This window comes from Paroedura picta, chromosome 12 (genome assembly GCF_049243985.1).
Source record: "Paroedura picta isolate Pp20150507F chromosome 12, Ppicta_v3.0, whole genome shotgun sequence".
NCBI classification, from domain to species: Eukaryota; Metazoa; Chordata; class Lepidosauria; order Squamata; family Gekkonidae; genus Paroedura; species Paroedura picta.
This window is the reverse complement of record NC_135380.1, coordinates 33,943,548-33,967,709: the sequence shown is the minus strand read 5'-3', so window position 1 is coordinate 33,967,709 and position 24,162 is coordinate 33,943,548. Positions and strand designations below refer to the sequence as shown.

Below are 24,162 nucleotides of genomic sequence, written 5' to 3'. Positions count from 1 at the left end.
TCATGTTTAATTGTTTGCTGTTTCTAATAATGACCTGGTGAGGGCGATAGAAGAAACCAGTTTAACAGATCTTTCAACCTGTCTTTCTAAGTTACCTCTGTCATTTACAAAGCAGACGAGAATTAGCTTTCTACTGCCCTCCCTCCTCTGGCCGCCATAATGGTAGCCTCCTGCTTCAGCCACTCACGGGCCTGCACGCATCTCTCCCTCCCTTTGCTGATTATTTCAAAATGGCACCAGATGAAAGAAAGCTCTCCTACCTGTATTTTCTCTCTCCCCCACCCCCACCCTTCCTTTTTTGGGGGGAGGGCTCTTTATCATATACAGCCAAACAGCTTCTGCTACAAGATGGCCTGTTAGAGTTTCCGGAGGAAAAGTTTAATTTGCCTTTAAAAAAAAATGGTATATTTCAGTGTTCTGTTTTAAAAAATAACTTTAATTGTTTTTTTTCTCCCCTCCACTTTCCCAAGCTGCGGAGGCACACCTGTTGTATCTGCCAGCCTTTTTCAGAGGCCACAGCTTCAGCCAGAATTATATTTAGTAATAACTGAAGGGGTAAGAAACATTTCCAAGGTCATAGCCAGCCTTCCTGGCTGGGCGTGGTTGCAAAAAGGCAAACAGAGAAGGCAGCTGATAACAAAGGCACAGCCTGCCTCAGCCCACACCAATCCCTCTCGACCCAAATTGGATTTTTGACATCTCTGCTAGCCTTATTATCCTCACTTGGGAGTTCAAAGGTGGTGCTTCAAAGCAGGAAACTTCCCCTGGTACCTAAGCCTCTTGCATCAGTCTAAGGCCAGCGTGAGAACTAGTGTTGTGTAGTGCTTAACAGTGGTTGATTCACATCTGAAGAACTGAATTTGATCCCCTGCTTATCCACATAAGCCTGCTGAGTGACCTTGGGTCACAGTCCTCTCAGAACTCCCTCCGCCCCAACTACCTTACAAGTTGCCCGTTGTGGAAAGAGGAAAGGAAGAATATTGTCAGCTGCTTTGAGACTCCTTAAGGCAGAGAAATGTGGGGGTATAAAAACCTATGCCTCTTCCTTTACCCTACAGATCTGCAGAACCACTGTTCGTATTGGGTGGATACAGTGGATGCTAGCAATTCATAAACCCTTCGCAGGAACTTTGACATTGATGCTTAGCAATAGAGTTAACAGGAATGTGTTCAGCTCTGTTCAGGCATTATGATTTTGGCGCACCAAAATTGCATCATGGGAGGCTGTGTTATCTGCTGTTCTTCCAATATACATATCCATCATTTGGTGGAAATTGAGGAATGCACAGGTATTCCAGCTTTGTTATGTGCAATTGGTTAGCCTTAAAAAAAACAAACCTGGATTTCGGATCATGTGTACAAAGCTAGGAAATACATTGCCTATGTTGCCCTATGAACAATCTTGCCAGCTCTTGAAAGCTAGGCATGGTTGGCTTTAGTTAATTTGGATGGGAAACTGCCAAGAAAGTCAAGGGCTGCCATTCAGAGGGAGGCAATGGCAGAACACCTCCGTTCATCTCAATTTATTCCCTATGAATAACAAGAAGTGTGCTGTGCACACAAAAGCTCACACCTAGAATAAAACTTCGTTGGTCTTAAAGGTGCCACTGGACTCAAATTGTGTTCTGCTAGTTCAGACCAACATGTCTACGCACCTGAAAAGATCACTTAAAATGGTGCTGATAGAAGATGTCCATTAATCAAGTGGAAGTCTCTTTCTCCACGGCTGCTAAAAGTTCTGGTGTGTGTCGGTAGCTTCTGGGCATATATGGAAGCAATTGACAGAACTATATGCTGGCAGGGGCTCATGGTAAATGTAGTCCATGGTCATGTGGAGTGCCACGGTTTGGCTATCCCTGTCCTATTCATTTGTTCTTATAGGAAAAAAGAAAACCTAGGCAATCTGAGATGAGTAGGTGAATGATAGATGTTCCTGTTGGGTATTCTAGACTAAAAGTACCCATTGGATAACCTGTGCTAAGGAAATGTGTGTACACACACACCATTCAGAAGGCAGGTTGTTGAAAAGCGGACTTTCCAGCTAGGAGGGAACAAATAAAAACATATTGTAATTACGGATATTTATGGATTTTATTGTGTTTTTATTCTTTTATTGTGTACACCGACATGAGCCCAATCGGGAAGAGCGATATACAAATTTAAATAATAAATAAATAAATAATAACTATAAACGCGTGCACACACAGGCAAATATGGAACAGAGTTTCTCTGTCCTTAGCAATTTGGAACTGTTTAAGGGCCAAAATACAAGTGGCAGAAGCCACAGCTTCATCCTCTGGCTACTGCTGCCATTTTGAAAGCTGTTGTAGCTCTTTCACAATTGCCATGAGGTCCTGATTGTGACCAGAGAGCCCCAGGAAGTCTTGTCCCTCCCACGCCTTTTCACGCTTACAAACTGTTGTATGTGTGTGTGTTTTTTAAAACACATTTCATTAACCAAGCTTTAAAAATAGGATAACAGGTATCTAATCCATTGCAGGGAATAAAAGTATCCCCAAAAGAAAGGGAGAGAGGTGAATTAATTGGAATTGCATGACATAAAATCCCAAATTTACTTATATAGCAACATTTTATGCTGCCTCTCCAGGGCACCTACCTTGAAACGCTGAGAGTTATTAAAATCCATCTGTAAAATCCAGCATTAAAAACATGGACACAGCTTAAAATCACCATTGAGCAACTTAAGTTTTCAGACCAAAATCATGCCTTAATGTTGTTAAGAGACCCCTGGGTGAACAGAAATGTTTTGGCTTGAAAAAAAGCAGTATAGATGACAAATCGCAAGGGGAAAGACATGATATATGGGAAATGCCACTAGAGAGCCAGTTTGGTGTAGTGGTTAGGAGTGCGGACTTCTAATCTGGCAAGCTGAGTTAGATTCTGCACTTCCCCACATGCAGCCAGCTGGGTGTCCTTGGGCTCGCCACAGCACTGATAAAGCTGTTCTGATCGAGCAGTAATATCAGGGCTCTTTCAGCCTCACCCACCTCACAGGGTGTCTGTTGTGGAGTGAGGAAAGCAGCGACTGTAAACTGCTTTGAGACCCCTTCGGCATATAAGAACCAATTCGTCTTCGTCTTCATCTTCGTCTACTTCTCCGTCTTCGTCTTCCTACAGAAAAAGCTCTGTTCCTGGTCACCACCTGTTTTGCCCTGAAGGGAAGGCATCAAGAGCAGGGTTTATGAGTCAGCTCTTAACAGGATGGCTGGGCAATATGGGAGGTGGCTGACTACCCTGGCCAAAAGCCATTTAGAGCTTTTCAATTGTGCCTGGCAACAAATAGAACTTAAGACCGAGGGAGTAAAATCTGCTCAAGATCCTCAGCCCCAAAGATATCAAACTGGCCTCAACCAGGGCCAAGGCCTTTTCAGTCCTGGCCCCATACTGGTGGAATGTTCTCCCTGGGGAGATCAGGGCCCTGCAGGACCATGGACAGTTCTGCAGAGCCTACAACAGAGAGCTGTTCTGCCAGGCCTATGGTTGAGGCCTAAAGTGCTGTCAAAATCCTGGTTTCCCTGCTCAAAACACCAGTCAAATCTGCATCAGAACCTGAAACAAAGATCTGCATCAACCTTCCTTCCTTAAGAAGCAGGTGGGTATGGAATTAATTAAGGGATCTATTGTGGATTTTAATGTTATGATGTTTTATGGAATTATCATATTGTTTCAGAAATGTTGCTACCTGCTTGAGCCCCCAGGAGGAGAGAAGACTATATAAAATAATAATAATAATAATAATAATAATAATAATAATAATAATAATAATAATAATAATAATAATAATTTATAATAATAATAATAATAATAATAATTTATAATGTTTCATCACTGGGGGGATACAATTCCTGCAACCAGCCCCTTGTGTTTGAATTTTGTACAAGGCAACGTTTCATGGCATTTCAAAGGCAGAGCCACAATAATTACAATAATTTAACCTGAATGTAATCAGAGCATGGCCCATTTTTAGCAATCCGAACCACAAAAACCCAACTGAAAACAGCCAGGACCTTAAAAGGTTGAGTGTCTGTAGCACATCTGTTAATTACAAAATTATACGGCTTTTATTGCATACATCTTAAACATTTTAAAAATTAAAAACATACATACACAGCCCATAAACTACGTGCACTATATAAATCAACTATAGACCTGATGCCTTTTGGCCCATGTAAGGCCTTCTTCAGAGGTCTGATCATGACACAGACTCATTCATTAAAAATAAGATATGAGCAGCAGCCAATGGAAGAACCAAAATAAGAGCTGTAAAATAACACCGACAATCAATGGAAGAGATCTGTTTATCAGTAGTTAGTCCTCTTCCAAAGGCCACTCAAATTTTCAATGGTGTGTTCAGTTGTTAGTGCATGTATTGCATTAAGTAAAGTCCTGACTGTTTTCAGCTGGGTTTTTGTGGTTCTGGTTCCAGATTCGCCTCCCCTTTTGGCTCTTGCTTCATTTTTAGCAATGGTTGTAGCTAGTGCATTGGCCAAAGCTGATAGGGCACTGTGAGCCATGGGAGAGAAAATGGTGTTTCAGCCAGTCCTGGTTAACAGCCATTGCTTTCCACAGAGGAGACCTGGACTTCTGCAATATTCTTGAGATCCAGCAGTACTGCCCAGATACAATCTCCTTATTCAGGGGGAGTGAAATCTTCTCCATCCAAGCTGGCTTCTCAGTCTTCAAGCAGCTTGGTCATTGACAAACAGCACCTCAGACTCTTCTTGGTGAAGCTTCAGGTTATTGACCCACAGCCATCCCATGACTGTTACCTGCCCAATGACCTTGTCTCCCAGAATTGTCCAGCAATGGCCACAAACATCAGACTGGACATTTCTTTCCATTTACTTATTTCCTGCTTACAGTCCAATCTGTTGTAGAACTTGGCTGACCTAACTAACAAGTGTGACATTGTATCTCCAGAGCGTTGTGTCATTTATGAGGGATTCTCTAGGAAGTTTTGCCTGTAGGGGAACCCGACAATGATAAACAAGGGCAACATCCATTGAAACATAAACTTCGTCCCCGTAGGCCTGGAGGACAGAGTGGACAGACGTCTGGGCCACTTTCCTTGGATCAACAATCATTTTCTGAGGATTGACTTTGTCCTTCTGATCAGGTTCCCGGAGGACGTGCTGCAGAATGTTAACTCCAGGTACTGTTCTCCAAGAGGAAATGTTGAATGCATCATTAAAAGTGAATATGGTTTTAGGAAAAATGTGGTTCTCAAAGTTGAAAGCAACAGCCTTTGGATGTTGCACATGAAAGTTCTGCATCATGGTTTTCCAATTTGGATATTTTACTGGCAGAATAATTTCATCAATATCATTCAGCAGCACATATTTGCTCCTGTACATGTTGCGGTAGATGCAATCATTCAAGGCTGTGATTTGTCCATAGTAGCCAATGTCCTTGGGATCCATTGAATAATGCCAATAAGAAGAGACCTTGAGGTAGGAATCAATAGGCCAAGGGATTATCTCGACAATCCCTTCTGCGATATAGTAATCCAGCACTTTCTCCATCAGTGGGCTGCAGCTGTTCTTGTAGATCACCACTCTGTCCACCCCAAGGATTTTATACATCTCCATGCTCTGCACAAACTGCAGGATGTTGTTGTACTCGCCATACATGGTGGAGATGCAGACGGTGAATTCCACAGGGGAATCTTCAGGATCACGGTTTCTGATTTCAAAATGCGGTAGCTGGTCAATATCTCCTTTAGGAGACCAATGCATTAACACATTATTTGGTTTCCAGTTTTCTGGTTCCAAACATTTCAAGTCCGTGGTACCATAAGGGAAGCCAAATCTATCAGAATGGACATCTATTTCAGCCTTGGAGATGTATATTTCGCCATTGGCTGAGCGGCAGAACCAGCAGTAAAGTTCCTCAACTTCTTCGTGGTGGACTATTGAAATGACTCGTGTCATTTTGTCCTTTCTGTTGTCAAAGTATGGAGCGATGATGAAGGTTCGGTTATCTCTCAAAGGTGTGATGGTGTCAGTGGCAGGAATCCCTCAGCAAAGGCTCTTTTCCAAAGGAGGATTAATTTTCTTGTCCACGAACAGCATTTTCATAATGATAGCAAAGAAAAGGTGATCACCAGGGATAGTTTTTTCCTATGGCGAAGCATTTCATATGCTGGTGGAAGCAGTTGTATAGCAAAATAGCAAACAGGAGCTAGATGAAAAAAACACAACACTGAGTCAGAAAGTGAATAATGGATTGATGCCTTACTGTGCTTGATGGCTTTGCAGACACTGTCAATGCGGATTTGGAGTAACAACTGGGAGAAAGTGTGACTTAAATGCAGATTTAATTAAAAATCCTTTTGTTGAAAGAAGGGATGTTTTATGTCCCAATGAAAGGGGACATAAACAAGCAATGTCTAATTAAAAACAAACAAAGTATAAACAAATGGAGCAGAGTATGTAAACATGGATCTGGTCACCCTAATATTTTATTGGAGTGTGAAATCAGGTCTGATTTGAGAGAAAGATCGTTGTCCTCCCTCTTAACCATTCAGGTGGATTGACCCTCTCAAAGAATTATCCGGATTTTCATTGCAAATGAGGATCGAAAATCTATGTAGCAATCATTAAATATTTAGCTGCAATGACTGCCTGTAAGATAGTTGGAGCTCAACCTGTCCAAGACCTTTGGGTCAAAAGAATAGTAAGATAAGAAGGAAAAATATCTGTATGGAATATTAAGGTGGGAAAGATCATGTCTCCTCCTAGGACTTAAACTAGAGTTGCCAGCTCTGGGTTGGGAAATACCTGGAAACTTGGGGGTAAAGCTGGGAGTGGTCAGGATTAGGGATGGAGAAGGAGTATGATGGTATGGAGTTCACCTTCCAAAGCAGCCATTTTCTGCAGGGGGACTGATCTCTTTACTCTGTAGAGGAGCTATAATTCCAGGGGATCCCCAAGTCCCACTTGGAAACTGGCATCCCTGATAGAACGGTATACATTTGGAGAATACATAGGCCCACTGCAATCTCCTCTAGAGATTGCCAACATTTCAAAAAATACTTTTTTATTATTACAAATTATTTTACAAAACTAATAAAAATAACCTGGAGTAATCACACCCAATAAAAAAATACATTAAGGTAGAACTTTATCCTGAAACCTGCAATCCCAGATTATGAACAATGGCCATTTATCTACACATCTATTTGGTACATTGCCACCCATGTTCTTAGACCTTATATAATAAGGAAGATTTGTCAGTTAAATTATTGTCCACATTCTTTGATGCCTTCCCTAACAGGTGGTGGCAGTGAGAGCCAGTTTGGTATAACGGTTAAGAAAGGCGGCCTTGAATGTGGCGAGCCAGATTTGATTCCCCGCTCCTTCACGTGCAGTCAGCTGGGTGACCTTCAGCTAATCCCAGTTCTGATAGTGCTGTTCTCACACAGCACACTAGAGCTCTCTCAACCTCACCTACCTCTCAGGGTTTCTGTTGTGGGGAGAGGAAGGGAAGGAGATTGGAAGCCACTTTGATTCCCCTCCTGGTAGTGAAAAGTAGGGCATAAAAACCAACCGTTCTTTTTTTCCAGTTGGTTTTTGTACAAATCCTAGCTATTCTAAACAGATTAAGAAACATATCAAGATCCTCCTTTGCTAAAAGTGTGTTAAGTCCCCAAGGGAGTAACAACCCATCATCACTTGAAGAAGTGCTACAGAATCTCTACATGCAAAGAAATTTCTACATAGACCAACATTTCCCCATCCAAGCACCTCCTTCATCAATCATGAAACCATCATTATTGGCTTAACATGCCTCCAACGCTAATCTATCAAGGTAATATTGATGACAATTTTGACTGTTCAAGTTAAAAATTTGATTGTTTTCTCTTCTTTTTTGATAACTTGTAACAACCTGAGTACCCATAAGAATGTAAAGTACCACTGATGTTGGGTTGCCATGAACTCTTCTTTCAGATTCATAGAGATCACCCTATAAGGTAAAGGTATCCCCTGTGCAAGCTCCGAGTCATGTCTGACCCTTGGGGTGATGCCCTCTAGCGTTTCATGGCAGACTCAATACGGGGTGGTTTGCCAGTGCCTTCCCCAGTCATTACCGTTTACCCCCCAGCAAGCTGGGTACTCATTTTACTGACCTCGAAAGGATGGAAGGCTGAGTCAACCTTGAGCCGGCTGCTGGGATCGAACTCCCAGCCTCATGGGCAGAGCTTCAGACAGCAAGTCAGCCGCCTTACCACCTTGCGCCACAAGAGGCTCAAGAGATCACCCTAGTTACAGCTTTACTCCAAAATGACTCCCATTTACCTTATTTTGATCAATCTCTTTCTCCCAGTTTTTACTTATAAAATTAGCAGAGGAGTCACTCAAGCCTAGTAACACTGAATGCATAAATGGTTCCTGCTTTCCCATCTGGGTGATAACATTTATGCTTATGCTCAGGAAAGCTTTGGTCGCTGGTTTCTGCAGATCAAGCCATGACTTACAGCTTACTTACAGTTAACTTTGTTTTTCCGGTCAGCTGGCCAGTCTATCTTTGCAGGGAGGCTTGATAGTTGCGGTGTTTGTGATACTGGTGTTTTGACACAAATCCAGCCAACGGTTCTCCCACTGTTCGTTTTCATATCCAAGAATGCCACAGTGAAGGAGACAATGGGTTCCCGCAGTTTGTTTTTCCAAGTGTCATTCCCACAACAATGGTTCTCTTCTTTTCCCGTGCCATAATGCTGAGATCTGCAGATACCATAAATTTCCTTTATTGATAAATTCAGCCGGCAGTAGCCATGTGGGTCTGAAGCAGCAGAACAAAGTCTGAGCTCAGTGGAACTTCTAAGATCCACAACGTTTTGTCCAAGATATAAAACTCTGAATAAAACTTTGCTGGTCTTAAAGACACCACTGGACTCAAACTCTGTTCCATAAAGTTTGATAGTTCAACCTGACAAGGTTGATAGTTCAAGTTAAAAATGTGTTTGTTTCCTCTCCTGACGTGGGCTTTTTAGACTATAGCAGCTTCCAGCTTCTTCATTAACGTGGGTCTTTCCGTATTATTTCAGTAAAATCAGCAAGGCTACCGAGAGTCACCATGGGCTCCTGAACAATGATTCTACTTACATAACCTTCATCCAAACCAGATATCACAAAAGAGAAACAAATAACTTCTGTTTGCTGTAACCTTGAATCTATAATAACTAGTAAGGAAGCCCGCTGTACGTATAGTACAGCGAGTGCTAGCGGGGCAGGGCGTGGCCGGTGAGTTGGCAGGCCGCCATGTCCCGCGCCTCCCGACGCGTCAGGCCGCCGGCAAGGGAGCAACTGCGAGCCGCGCGCAGCGCGGATCGCAATTGCTCCCTTGGCGGCATGGCGGGAATCGGAGAGGCCAATCGGCAGGCGCTTTGCGCCTGCTGATTGGTCCCGCCGATGGTCTGTCCGGAGGAAGGGGCCAATCGGCACCCTTCCTCATCCCGGACAGAGCCCGCCCTAACTCCTCCCCCCAAGCCCTTACAGCTTTATTTAGTCCGCGGTGCCCCCGGCGCCGCGGGCGGGGTTAGGATAAAAGAACTGGCCCATCTGTTCTGCTGTTCCTTTCTGGCAAGCATAACTAAGGTTGCCAACCTCCAGGTGGTTGCTATGCACATATTTAAAATCCTTTGCTGAAGCAACTTTGTGTCTAGAAAACACCTGGATGAGCCAACTCTTGTAGATCCATTGTCAACAGAGTTTTGAATTGCTCCAGTGCTGCATTAGCTGATGCATGTAGCATGATCTGCTAAGCAGGTTTACTCCATTCAGGCAAACATGCGAGTCTAGCAGATTCTAGCCTTTTACTACGTTCAGCCTTCTCTGAGCGCCTAGTGGCTGCAGCCAGACTGCCCCCAAAGGAAAATCACTGGAAAAACATTTGTCTGGATGCAGCATACAGCTGGTTTAGGAGGGTCCTCCAGCAAGATTGGTCCCCTGCCCAAATATTGTCCCTCCAACCCCCTATCAGCAGCCTTGAAAAGACCAACCCTGCACCAAATAGCAGATCTGTGGAGGCCGAGGTCTAAATGGTGCAGTACAGATTCTTAAAGAAGTGACACAAGTTTAGGCGAGCTAAGGCAAGAAACATGGCATGTATTACATTTTTTTTTATTCAGTACCTTTCTCCAGAAAGTGTATTTACTGCCACAGGTTTACATTTCCAGATATTGACATCTGGACTTTTGATTGCTTTTGCATTTATCATAAGGAACTTCCGTTCTTCTGAGCTGATATACAAACAGGAGGAGAACGTGGACTAAACAAACAGCCCTTTTCACTTTGGAAATTAGATCACAGGGTGAGTTGATTGCCTTAGAGGAAGGGTAGTCAAACTGCGGCCCTCCAGATGTCCATGGACTACCATTCCCAGGAGCCCCTGCCAGCGAATGCTGGCAGGGGCTCCTGGGAATGGTAGTCCATGGACATCTGGAGGGCCGCAGTTTGACTACCCCTGCCTTAGTTGCACGCAATTCCAATTTGGCATTTCCAGAGCTACCAATTCATTATAGGAGGCTAAGGGACATCCCTTGGGTTCTTTTAACCTGTAGAGTTTATCTTTCCTTCCAACTTTTCAAAGAAAGCCAGCAAAAATGGACCATTTGTAATGACTTAAATAAACCAAAGATCTGTTAGCCTTCGGCTCAGTAACAGACTCTTTGCTGCATGAACCAGTGCCCACGCTAGGAGAAAGTGATTCATGGCAACATTTGCTCAATCCCCACCCTCTGGAAAAACCATTATCGTTTTATATTGAAACACTTCCTTCCATGTTATAGGTAAAAGTTATAGGTAAATGTTATAGGTAAATGTGTCATCTCTGGCGGGCAAAAGTCCTCTTGGGAAGATGCAAACAGGCAGACCTTGGGCCTACACCCATGAGAACATGTGAATTCCAGCAAATGTGCTACAGTAAATGAATATTCACTTACTAATAACGCAAGCCGGCTCATCCTTCCCAGCAATAAATTGCTCCATTCCTTTATGTCCTCCAGCTATATAATCTTTACAGGGCTGGCAACATTTTGACCAACCTTTGTGCCTCACTCAACTAACCATTTTATATGCAGCGAAAAGCATGGGTTAATGTTTGTAGCTATACACCACGAAGGATTGCCTGATTTCCATATAATACACAAGGAAGAAGAGATAAGCTTGTTCTGTCATTTTGCCAGCCATGCTGATTCAAGGGAAGAGAAGTGTTATGACTTTGAGGGGCCAAGCTGTGCATTCTGGCACCCATCCTTGATAAGTAGTTAGGGTTGTGATGATGGACCCACACAGATAGGAGCCCAAAAGGAGCTCTATAGCAGGGGTAATCAACCTGTGGTCCTCCAGATGTTCATGGACTACAATTCCCATGAGCCCCTGCCAGAGTTTGCTGGCAGGGGCTCATTGGAATTGTAGTCCATGAACATCTGGAGGATCACAGGTTGACTACCCCTGTTCTTTAGGACCTCGGAATCCCTAGTGGGAGGGGGCAGTCCTCAAGGAAAAGGTGACAGTGGCCTGGGGCGATTGTAAGGGAGAAAATTCAAAGAGCGGGACTTAGAATGTCAGAGAGGGAGACTTGGTATTGGAGAGAACATTGAAGAGGAGGTTTGGTGGAAGAGAGAGGATAGAAGAGGACCTCTGAACCAAACAAGGTTGTGTTTCTCATAAAGACAGGGGAACCGTGCCTGCCTCAACTCTCACAGGCAATACGGCTACTTGTGGGCTAAAGGAGAGTCCAAGTCTCTGACAGAACAGATAGTTGAACCTGAATTCTCATAGACGGTTCCTAGAGAAACAAGAACACAGTGTGATTGTTGTGCCTTCTACGAAATAACAGCATGTAACAAGATCCATGAGCTTATTTCTAAACCTATACGTGGACAGTTCAAAAAACTTTTTTCTTAATAAGTTCAAGTTAAGAGTTCCAAAATTTCTCTTCTTCCCAGAGAGAATAGCATCCAGTGACTGGAGTGAGAATCTCAAACAAACGTATTGAGAAATCTATCTTTCCTAAATTGAGGAAAAGTTACAGGTGTCAACTGGTCGGGGGGGGGGGGGGAGCCCCACCCCTTTGATGAAGACTTAATGTTAGGAAATGAGCAATTGAAGCACTTTCAGAAAAACTCTCATTTGCTGCAGATCAAAGTGATTAATATCACAATACCTAGAAAATGAAGAAGAGCTGGTTTTTACCCTGCCTTGGACTCAAAGCGGCTCACAATTGCCTTCCCTTCCCCTCCCCCATGAGGTATGTGGGGCTGAGAGAGCTCTGAGGAAACTGTAACTGGCCCAAGGTCACCCAGCTGGCTGTAGGTGGAGGAGGAGTGGGGAATCAAACCTAGCTCTCCAGATTAGTGGTCTTAACCACTGCACCATGCTGGAGGGACCAGTTCAAAAGTTGGCAACACAACCCTATGATGTAGTTTAAGTGTTTTGTGTGCAGAGAGTGATTTTGGAGGGGATCAGGGCCAAAATGATGGTTTCTTTGGGCTACTGGTTCACAGTGCTGCAGTAGCAGTGGAAGCCACAGCTGACAGCCTTCCCCTCTTGGGAATGAACCTCTTAGACAAGACGATAGTATTTCAGGAGCCACCTGTGACCCTTTGCCATGCTGCCTGTGGTTCTTGTGAGCATGATTCCCCAGGGTGTCTACTCTATGTCCCAGGAAAGCGGGCTACTTCTTTAGAGCAGCCATTCTCAACGGGAGCTATATGGTCCCCTGAAGGGCTCTGGCACATTTGAATGGGGCCACAGACTGTAAAGAAGCAGTCAGAGACAGAGACGCATGGCGAAGACTTTCCTATAGAATCGCCGAGGGTCGGACACGACTGAACAGATGACATCATCATCATCACAGAGTGAAAAAATATGAGAAGGGGGAGGCCAAAGGTTTTTCTTGGGGGGGGGCTGATAACTGAACCGAGAAAGACTCTTTTTGTCATGCATGATGGTTTAATTGCTTGAAGGTCTGAGAATCTGAGGAGAACGTTTAACATAAAGAAGATTTTTTTTGAGGGAAAAAGAAAGGGTCTTGAGTACTCAAAAGCTACATGATATGTCATAACTCTGACATGCAAGGCCTTCATCCCACCCCATGTATGTGGAAAGTTAAAGTTCAACATGAGTAGGGAGAGAACCCGATATACACAGAGATATTCAGGGATTGATAAAGGTCATATTACAGTTTTACATTATTGTTGTTGTGTGTTTCAAGTAGTGCACAGGGCATACAGGAGTTGTGGATTGTGGAAAGGCATATTCTCAATTCCGATCAACCGCAGGAGTCGTGTAGCTCTCGTGGCTGACTGAAATGGTGAATGTGCCTTTCCGCAACCCACGGAGCATGTCCCCCTGCTGTGGACATAACATCCCACTAACACAAAACACCATATTTGCCCATCAGTTTCGAATTCCTAATCACAAGAGAATGCATTGCAAGGCAATGGCCTTCTAGCTGAATCAACAAGTGATCCCAAAGAACATTTAATGAGTACAGGAATCCCCTCCTCTCTCTTCTGTCGTTCATGTCAAAGTAATGCCCATTCACAGAAGTTCTTCATTTAATTTTTTTCCTCCCAGGATTCTGCTATGTCAATATGCATCATCCACCCTGATCTGGGAGTGATTCCGGATGCCTCCCTGTCTATGGAGGCCCAGGTCACGGGGGTAGCATGCACAACAATTTTCTACCTTTGCCAGGAGAAGCTACTAGCACCCTATCTGTCCTTGGACTGCTTGGCCGCAGTGACTCATGCAATGGCCACCTCCGGATCAGACTTCTGTAACTTGCTCTATGCGGGCCTATCCTTGTCCTTGACCTGGAAACTGCAGCTGGTGCAAAATGCAGCTGCTAGAACCCTCACAGGGACATCTTGGAGGACCCACATCCAGCCTGTGGGACCACCCATCTCCTTATGCCCCCCACAGGGCTTTGCGCTCTGTGGGTATGAATCTGTTGGAGGTCCCTGGCCTGAGGGAGGTTCATCTGGCTTCAACCAGGGCCAGGACCTTTTTGGTCCTGGCCCCTACCTGGTGGAATGAGCTCCTGGGAGAGCTGTGGGCCCTGTCGGAGCTTTCACAGCTCCGCAGGGCCTGCAATACAGATCTCTTCTGCCAGGTTTTTGGTTAAGATCAGGGCAAAGAAGATCGGGGTCATCAAGCTCTCCCTAGGAAGATCTCCCCAGAGGCTTAGTATTAGAAGGTCTGCTGAGGGAGGGAGTTTTTTGCTATGGGGAATTTCAATGATTGTTTTATGCGGGTTTTATTGGTGAGATTTGTTAATGACTACAGTGGTAGTATAGAAAACAAACAAACAAACAAGAAGTTTCAACACTTAATTATATAGTAAAATAAACATCAAACCAGAACAGTCCTGCTCTAGCCTTTCTTTCTGTGCCATGTCAGTAACGCAGAGTTTATTGTCAACTTGCTGTAGAGTCAGCTTGGCGTAGTGGTTCAGAGCAGCGGCTTCTGATTTGGAGAACTGGGTTTAATTGCCCAGTCCTTCGCATGCAGGCAGCTGGGTGACCTCAGGCCTGTCACAGTTCTCCCAGAGCTCTCTCAGCCCCACCTACCTCACTGAGTGTTTGTTGTGGGGAGAGGAAGGGCCTCCTTCAGGTAGTAAAATAGTGGAGTACAACCCCCCCCCCCAAGTCTTCTTCTTCAAAGCTGCCTTGTATATTTGAGCCACATACAACTTTTCTTTCAGCATCATGGCCCCTGTTCCTTCTGGTGGCTTCTCTGATGCATCTATTTTCCTCCACATTCTCTCCGCACAAAGGCTCATTTGCTGGCACGATCCAGGAGCATCCAATGACTGGGCTACATGACACCTGTGATAAATTCCACCTGACATACTATTGCACCCGCACTGGAAAGAGACCCCAACACACATTCCCCTGACTTCGCTGCAGAAACCAACAGGCGAAAGATTGCTTCCCCTTGGGAGTTTTTCTCCACCTTGGTTTCCAAACTGGACCGCTTTGCTTAAAAGCATCCGCACAGCTCTGCACTGTGACTGTCAGACTTCCGGCTCGATCCTCAGAGCCCTCTTCGGCAAAGCTGTTTTATTTTGATCTTTTTTGGAAAGAATGAAGCTAAGCTTCCCAAAGCTAAGGACTATAAATAGCAGATTATTTGCTCATTGCGCACACCGAGCGTTTAATTATGGGATCATCTTTCAGTTGTTTCGCTTTTCCTCTTTCTAATTATACCCCCCCCCCCGGAAAAAACAAGTCACAGAAAACATACCTTCCCCTGATCCTTTGTTCAGGCCAGGATTCCTCTTCTAAAACCGCTTCAAACCTGGTCTTGAAGACAGAACAATGGAGCAGGGCACAGTTCTGAGTGTCTCCTACATTGTTGTTGCTGTAGTACTCTCCTCTGCACTTAACATGCAGCAGACCTGGGTACAAGGTTCTCCTGGAATAAACACCGGCCAAGTGTCCAACGGCAGAAGCACCTGCAGAGGGAAGCAGACTTTCTTCTTCCTCTTAGTTCATAGGTATTAACTTAACTCTTTCTGTCTATAGTAAGGTGACCAGATTGTCCCACTTTTGGAGGTACATCTGGGGGCAACTGGCAAATTGTACTTATGTTGAAATTTTAAAAAATATATATTACAATACTATTTTTGTGTTCTATGCCTTCTATGAAACTTTTTGTTGCTCCATATACACCACATTTTAAATCAAGAACCCCCCCGGTCAATGTTAAAATCTGGTCACCTTAGTCTAGATTCAAATGAGTAGCCGTGTTGGTCTGAAGTAGCACAATAAAATCAGAGTCCAGTAGCACCTTTAAGACCAACCAAGATTGATTCAAGGTGTGAGCTTTCGAGTGCAAGTCTGAGGAAGAGTGCTTACACTCAAAAGCTCATGCCTTGAATAAATCTTTGTTGGTCTTAAAGGTGCTACTTGACTCTGATTTTATCTTTATGTCTATCTAGAATCATAGAATCATAGAGTTGGAAGGGGCCATACAGGCCATCTAGTCCAACCCCCTGCTCCACACAGGATCAGCCCAAAGCATCCTAAAGCATCCAAGAAAAGTGTGAATCCAACCTTTGCTTGAAGACTGCCAGTGAGGGGGAGCTCACCACCTCCTTAGGCAGCCTATTCCACTGCTGAACTACTCTGACTCTGAAATTTATTTTCCTGATATCTAGCCTATATCATTGTACTTGTAGTTTAAACCCATTACTCCGTGTCCTTTCCTCTTCAGCCAACGGAAACAGCATCCTGCCCTCCTCCAAGTGACAACCTTTCAAATACTTAAAGAGGGCTATCATGTCCCCTTTCAACCTCCTTTTCTCCAGGCTGAACATTCCCAAGTCCCTCAACCTATCTTCATAGGGCTTGGTCCCTTGGCCCCAGATCATCCTTGTTGCTCTCCTCTGTACCCTTTCAATTTTATCTACGTCCTTCTTGAAGCGAGGCCTCCAGAACTGCACACAGTACTCCAGGTGTGGTCTGACCAGTGCCATTTACACTATATCTAGTTGTATAAACTCTTCCCCCCCAAAAAAAACAGTTCGTTCTCCATAATTAACTTTGGCTTACAGAGCCGTTCTTAGTGAATGAAAGGCAATTCTTCCAGCAGGTTCTTCTTGCTTGCATTTCTTCCTCAAGTATTGACCTCTCAACAAGTGCAAAACATGTATAGCACCCTTGGCTTTTAGCTGTTGGCCATAGCAGAAATGGAAACCCTTGTGCCCAAGGACTGTCTTGGTACATTTAGTGCACTGGATGATTAGAACATCCTTCCAGCTAGCTGGCTCAGGGCGGTGTACACAAAATATAACATACACAATTACAACATTAAAAAGTGAATTTAACAGTATAATTTAAATAAATAGTGACAGGTTAAAACAGTTTCATGTGGATAGCTATATTGGTCTGAAATAACACAACAAAATTTGAGTCCAGAAGAAGTCCAGAAGAAGAAGAGTTGGTTCTTATATGCCGCTTTTCCCTACACGAAGGAGGCTCAAAGCGCCATGGCAAGCCCAAGGTCACCCAGCTGGTTGCATGTGGGGGAGTGCAGAATCGAACCCGGCATGCCAGATTAGAAGTCTGCACTCCTAACCACTACACCAAACTGACTCTCTGTTATGGGTGTTGAATTATCCCAGAATTCAGGATGATTTGGGAGTGGATCGATACACAGGTATATGGACAGATGAGTGACTAGATGAGTGGGTGGGGCCATAAATAGGTAGGTAGGTAGATGTTAACTGTGGCCCCAACCAAAAGCCTGGTGGAAGAGCTCCATTTTATAGGCCCTGCAGAATTGCAGAAGTCCAACAAGGCCCCAAATGGGTTCCGGGAGCTCATTCCACCAGGTAGGGACCAGGAAAAAAAAAGTCCTGGACCTGGTTGAGGCCAGGTGTACCTCCCTGGGGCTAGGTTGGCATTCAAAAAATGGAGTATAGATAAAGAAGCTGTGCTTTCTGAGCAGCCGGACAATGAAACATAAAAGCAACTTTCATTGGAATGTGGCCATTGTCTCCACATGCCCAGGGAGCTTTGTGTACATACTGATGGGACACATTCCTTGGATCGACCGTCATTTTCGTGGGGTTAAAACTGATTTGCTGAACAGACTCCCAGAAGACAAGTTGCAGCTTGTTAGAGGACAATGAAAGAATATGATGGGTGCCTTGGATTGATCGCTCTATGAAGATTGAGAATCAGCCATACTGAGCTTGTTGCCGTTCTGGGTTGACATCCTTTTTTGATTGCTGCTGATGAAGATTTATTGAAACTGGCATGTTCAGCCTCCAGCATTGCTAAATGGGTGTTTTCGCCTCTGAATTGTATTTTTCCCCCTTGGTTTGTCAAGTTTTGGATGCAGAATAACAAGAATCTTTAATCCAGGGGTAGTCAAACTGCAGCCCTCCAGATGTCCATGGACTACAATTCCCGTGAGCCCCTGCCAGCATTTGCTGGCAGGGGCTCATGGGAATTTTAGTCCATCGACATGTGGAGGGCCACAGTTTGACTACTCCTACTTTAATCTATATAGTACTATATAGTAGCATCGTGAGCATAGGATTTGCTGCAGTCTTATAAAACCTCTCTCTCTCTCTCTCTCTCTCTCTCTGGCTAGGCCTTCTTGCAGTCAGCTTTTCACCATGGCTTACTCAGCTACAGACTGTGCTACAGGAGCCTTGCAGGGCCAACACTCAAAGACCTGCAAAGAAGTAACTCTCCTCCCTCCCACCGGCTAACTGTATACCTAACATATATTGAAACTGCTCATTATCCTTGAGTGCATATTGTTGAACACAAACCTGTTTTCTTGTTTGCTTGCAGCTTTGTAGGGCCAGGTGTCCTTTGCCAACAGGACATGTTGATGGGATTGCTGGAAATGAATATGGTTTTAGGAGAAATGTGGCTCCGCTTTTCTCTACCCAAAGGAGTCTTGAAGCGGCTTTACCAGGGCTGTGGCAAGCCCAAGGTCACCCAGCTGGCTGCATATAGAGGAGATTGCTCCTGAAGGTTTAGTATCATGGTTTTCCAGTTGGGATATTAATGGGCAGGATAATTGCATCAACGTCATTCACCAGCATGGGCGGCGCGCTGTGGGCGGTGGCGGCGCAGGTCGTGGTGGCGAGGTGGCCACCACCAGGGCAAAATAATGGGTCTTCTATTTCCCCTTTGGCACAGCTACATAGGCATTGTTTTCATGGTTGACCTCACACTATACCTGTGTGCACAGCACATGGGCAGTGGGCATTGCGTGGAATCTCAGAGTAGTCCAAGCCATCCTCAATCTCAGGTGCAACAAGTTCACTAAATATGGAGATCTACCGTGTTCATTTTTGAAATATTTAAAGAGGGGCACTATTTTGGATGCTACAATATTGCTCCATCCATTTGGAATATCCAGTCCCTCAGTTCCTGGCCATCTCCTTAGTAAGATGGGAGATCATCTGTTTTGGTATAGTTGGACCAAATGTGTCTAAGATGGTCGTCTTGATGTTTCCTCTCTCTGATGTTTCCTCTCTCCATTAAAAACAGGTTTACACTAGTATTTCAAGACAGCTATGTTGCCTCCCAGGATCTCAGGGAGGGGATTCTCAAGGGTAAAAAAGCTGAGAAAGGCTGAAATAACTCTTCACCTAACAGAACAAAGGGCAGAGTTGCCAGGCCCACCAGGTCTTCATGAAGTCACACCTACAGGGTGGGACACTTTCAGACTGAATCCCATAAAACAATTACTCTGACACACGGAGCCAGTGAACGTCTAAAGCCCTGGATTCTGAAGCCCTAAAACCTAAGAACACCATAAAATACAATCAACAGGGCTTGTTAAAGGAATGTGCAGACCTATCCACTATAAGAACAGCAACAATAAAACCATAAAAGTTAAACATCTAACCTAACACATTTTTAGAAGCATTGGTCCTCTAATCTAAGTGTTCTGGCATGCAAGGTGCCAATTGCCAACCTCCAGGTGGGGTCTGGAGATCTTCTGGAATTACAACTCATCTCCCTACTGCAGAGATCAGTTCCCTTGGAGAAAATGGCTATTTTTGGAGGGAGGAATCTCAGGCATTATGCACTACTAGGGTGCCTCCCTTCCCCAAACTCTCCCTAAAGGCAGATATAAGTCCAGACAAAGGGTACAGACTAAAATGAAAGAGAGCCAGTTTGGTGTAGTGGTTAGGAGTGTGGACTTCTAATCTGGCATGCTGGGTTTGATTCTGCACCCCCCCCCCTTGCAACCAGCTGGGTGACCTTGGGCTCGCCCCGGCACTGATAAAACTGTTCTGACCGAGCAGTGATATCAGGGCTCTCTCAGCCTCACCCACCCCACAGGGTATCTGTTGTGTGGAGAGGAATGGGAAGGCGACTGTAAGCTTCAAGTCACCAGACCTCAGGACCAATTTTTACTCAGAAAATGCTGTGCTAGGAAGGTTTACCAGGGGGATCTCCTTTTAAAGGTCCATAAATAAGTAAATAGGGTTTCTGATTTCCATGACCCTGGAGTGTTATGAATGGAAGATCCTGGAAGCCAAGCTCTTTGCTAGGATCGGCGTAACTGGTATTTCCCCCTCAGGCTGAAAACTAAGCATTGTAGCTCCAGTATTTAAAAGAGAAAGTAAATTGGCTCATCATCCAATGAGCCGGTTGGGTGTAGCCTCCAAACTATATATGGTAAGAATCTTCTGTGCAAGCTCGAGGATGGGGAGGCTGCTACATTACCAGGAGACATGTTCTATAGAAGGGCAAAGTACAAGCACTCATTGCCTAATTGTTAACTCATTGCCTTGGACGTGGCTTTTATAGATGTAGCAAGATCTATATGGTAGACTTCCAGTCTTCTGAATCCACACCACCACCACCCCGCCCTGGAGCAGACATGTTTTAGAAAAGGGCAAAATAGAATCACTCAATGCCTAACTATTAAGAGTCAGGGTCCCACCTGATCCTTGGACATGATTTTTATAGATCTAACACCTGGCTTTAATTTAATTGACCAAAAGGGACCATGGCTGAAATTGGCAGATACAAACATGAACCTAGGAACCTAGGGATTTTCATTCAATTAAAGGTGGGCACCCCAGCCTACCTAATGGAGGAGATCCTGTTACCAGAAGGGTAAAATAATGCTTTTATGTTTTCTATTTAAATGATATAATTCCTAGATCAGTGGTTCTCACTCTTCCTAATGCTGCAACCCTTTAATACAGTTCCTCATGTTGTGATGACGCGCAACCATAAAATTATGTGTTCTTTCACAGAAATTAAACCCAAACTGACCAATGGTGTGAAGATCCATTGTTCACGATTGTATATAAATTGGTTATAAATTGTATATAAATTGGCGGGTGCCTGCAGGAAGAGCGGCAACAGTGGTGCCCCCCCCCTAGCCAAGCTGCTCTCCCTGCAGTGACTCCTATGAAAGTGTCGTTCGACCCACAAAGGGATCAAGACCCCCAGATTGAGAACCGCTGTCCTAGATCATCAAGCTTGTTCCATTTGAGTTTGTTCCATCTGCAAAAATGGGTGCTAACAGCTCAGGAGATGGGTGCGGTTGGGGCTTGAGGGCTCCAAAGAAAGGAAATTATTGTACTACAATGGGAAGACTTTATAAGGTGATGATATGATTCTGATGTCTGTCACATGTACTGGTCTCAAACAGATATTGCAGAAGTTAGATAACTTCTGCAGAGAAGATATCTTAAATATTAACTGTGTGACCTGAATTGGGCATGTCAGGAGATATGTGCCAAGTCCAAGGAAATGGCTTACAAGAGGTCAGGTAACTTTAAAAGATCAGAAAGCCTATGTATACCAGGTAATTGCACCCTGGGAACTCAGGGCAAACATTTAAGGATAAAATAAGCCAACTTTATTTAATAGAAAATAAAATAAATAGACATAGACAAACTTATAACAAGCATGTTATCAATCTATCTTTTACGATAGATTTTACATCTTTTTTTTACAAATTTTACAAATTTTCGTTTTATGCTTTGCAATTTTATGCCAATAAAGGTACTCTGAATCTGAATCTGAAGCAATCTATCAGATGGGGAAATAAAGGATTGAAAGGAAAAGAGTTCGGGGAATCGGGTCAAAGGAAAGATAATTGCTGGTTTCTGAAGAGACAGAGACAGAGACAGCATGGAGTCCACTAGCGTGTTGTGCTCTCTGAATGGATCCAAGGTTCCAGAGTTAGCAAAATAGCTTGCCAGAACAGGGATGTATACCCTGTGGGAGGGTGGTGTGGGAGAGAGATTGCATGCACACCGGGTGGGCTGTCTCAGGGCTGAGACAATGGGTAAATGGGTGCTAATGTCTCAGGAGATGGGTGTGGTTAGGCCTTGATGGCTCCAAAGAAAGGAAATCATTCTAGTACAAGGGGAAGACTCCAGGGGCCTCAAAAGACTAGCTAGCTGGGTGGAGGGAAATTCCCTCCTGGCAGAGTGGATTAGGTTGAGTCACAGGTGTGAAAACAAAGAGGCTGGGCAAAAGTCCCCCAAGAGCAATGAACTGTGCTGGTACTGGATTAGCAATACAATGGAGTGGGAGGATGAATGAATGCAGAGCATGAGGGTCACAGCTGTCAGGTCAGACTGGTGGCTTTGGTCAAGCTGAAAATGGAGTCTGGCCTGGCAAAAACCTAGACTGGATGCCACAGGTCACTGGGCACTAGATTAGGGGTTCCATCATACATAACAATTGTGCTAAGGTCAAAGTGGTGGTCTTTAGGAAAAAGGGAGGTTGGGGACCAGATAGGAGACAGGAGAGACATGAAGGTTTTATGGCAACAGATTCAGAGTGCATGTGAAATACATCGCAGCCTAGGTTCAAAAGGCCACCAGGAATGCCGGGATGCCAGGCAACCTGGGGGCATAAATTGAGGTTCATGACAATAACAAGATAAAATTAGAACGTGAATTAAATTAAATGAGGCATATATAGAATATTTAAAATCTGAATTAAAAGTAATGGAATTTCTGAAAGGCTGTATTGCCTCTAAGCCTGAAAGAGTTGCCTTTTCCCATGGCAAGATGGATGAAGGAAGAAAAGGGGAGTCTTTCTCTATAACAGGCTGTCTCAACCAGGGTTTTGTGAAATCCTGGGGTTTCTTGACAGCCCTGGAAGGGATTCCCAAATGGGTGGGAGTTAATTAATTTGTTATAGATTTTTTAAAAATTGTGAAATATTTATTGGGTGATATGACCATATATGGTCATGTTGACCTGCCCCCCCCCCACTGGCTAATGATGGGCCTGGAGGGAGTGGGAAGGAAAAGGGCCCCAGGTGGGTATGTGCACAGCTATGCACAGCTTTTTCTTGCCCTTCGCCTTGAGAAAACATATTGCAGGTGACATACTGGTTTTCTGTGCGACCCTGAAAAACATTGAGTCCAGTAGAACAATGACGGCATCAAGTGGGGACATGCTGTGAACTGAAAGACTTGTGAAAAGTGCTTCAGCAAGTCTCTGTGGCTGACAGTTGTTGTTATGTGCGAAGTTGTGTCCGACCCATCGCGACCCCATGGACAATGATCCTCCAGGCCTTCCTGTCCTCTACCATTCCCCGGAGTCCATTTAAGTTTGCACCTACTGCTTCAGTGACTCCATCCAGCCACCTCATTCTCTGTCGTCCCCTTCTTCTTTTGCCCTCGATCGCTCCCAGCATCAGGCTATTCTCCAGGGAGTCCTTCCTTCTCATGAGGTGCCCAAAGTATTTGAGTTTCATCTTCAGGATCTGGCCTTCTAAGGAGCAGTCAGGGTTGGTCTCCTCTAGGACTGACCGGTTTGTTCGCCTTGCAGTCCAAGGGACTCGCAAGAGTCTTCTCCAGCACCAGAGTTCAAAAGCCTCAATTCTTTGACGCTCGGCCTTCCTTATGGTCCAACTTTTGCAGCCATACATTGCAACTGGGAAAACCATAGCCTTGACTAAACACACTTTTGTTGGCAGGGTGATGTCTCTGCTTTTTAAGATGCTGTCTAGATTTGCCATAGCTTTCCTCCCCAGGAGCAAGTGTCTTTTAATTTCTTTGCTGCAGTCCCCATCTGCAGTGATCTTGGAGCCCAGGAAAATAAAATCTGTCACTATCTCCATTTCTTCTCCATCTATTTGCCAGGAACTGAGAGGGCAGGATGCCATGATCTTTGTTTTCTTGATGTTGAGTTTCAAGCCAACTTTTGCACTCTCCTCCTTCACCCGCATCAACAGGTTCTTTAGTTCCTCTTCACTGACAGTAAGCCACCTTAAAGGGTGATCGTTCAGCTTTAAATGGGGACAACAGAACTGTCTTGTGTGTTCATTTCCCTACCTTTTGAAAACACTTCCTAGCGAACATCAAAAAAGTCAGTTCAGCCTCACCTCAGTTCCCCTTTTTGCATACCTTTCTGATGTTCTTAAACTGACTTGCTAGGGCAGGTTCACAAGTCAGTGTCTCCTGCATTGTGTGTTACTATAAATACACATTATTAGATGAATAATCTACCTAGGAATTCCACCACTAGCTGGGCAAACAACTTTCTGTAGCTACCTAGCAGACCAAGCAGCAAGGAAAGTTGCAATCATGGAGAAAGAAGCAGAATGCTTAGCCCTACAACAGGCAAAGGGATGGGGTGGTGGGAGACACTCTTTTCTTGCTGGTAAAAAAT

The 24,162-nt window shown here is 44.4% G+C and overlaps 1 protein-coding gene across 1 annotated transcript; it reads right to left on the bottom strand.

The window, feature by feature from the left end:
- Window positions 1-4,059: 4,059 nt before the first annotated feature.
- Window positions 4,060-15,458, bottom strand: LOC143821824 (uncharacterized). The gene is made up of 3 exons (XM_077306217.1): window positions 15,276-15,458; window positions 8,509-8,744; window positions 4,060-6,201 (listed from the first exon to the last, which is right to left on the bottom strand). The coding sequence occupies exon 3, from the start codon at window positions 5,949-5,951 to the stop codon at window positions 4,911-4,913; it is 1,041 nt and encodes a 346-aa protein (XP_077162332.1). The 5' UTR covers window positions 5,952-6,201; window positions 8,509-8,744; window positions 15,276-15,458; the 3' UTR covers window positions 4,060-4,910.
- Window positions 15,459-24,162: the final 8,704 nt, after the last annotated feature.

What these genes read in the sequence shown, in the direction of transcription:
- LOC143821824 (XM_077306217.1), bottom strand. Translation starts at nt 5,951, where the DNA reads ATGACACGAGTCATTTCAATAGTCCACCACGAAGAAGTTGAGGAACTT.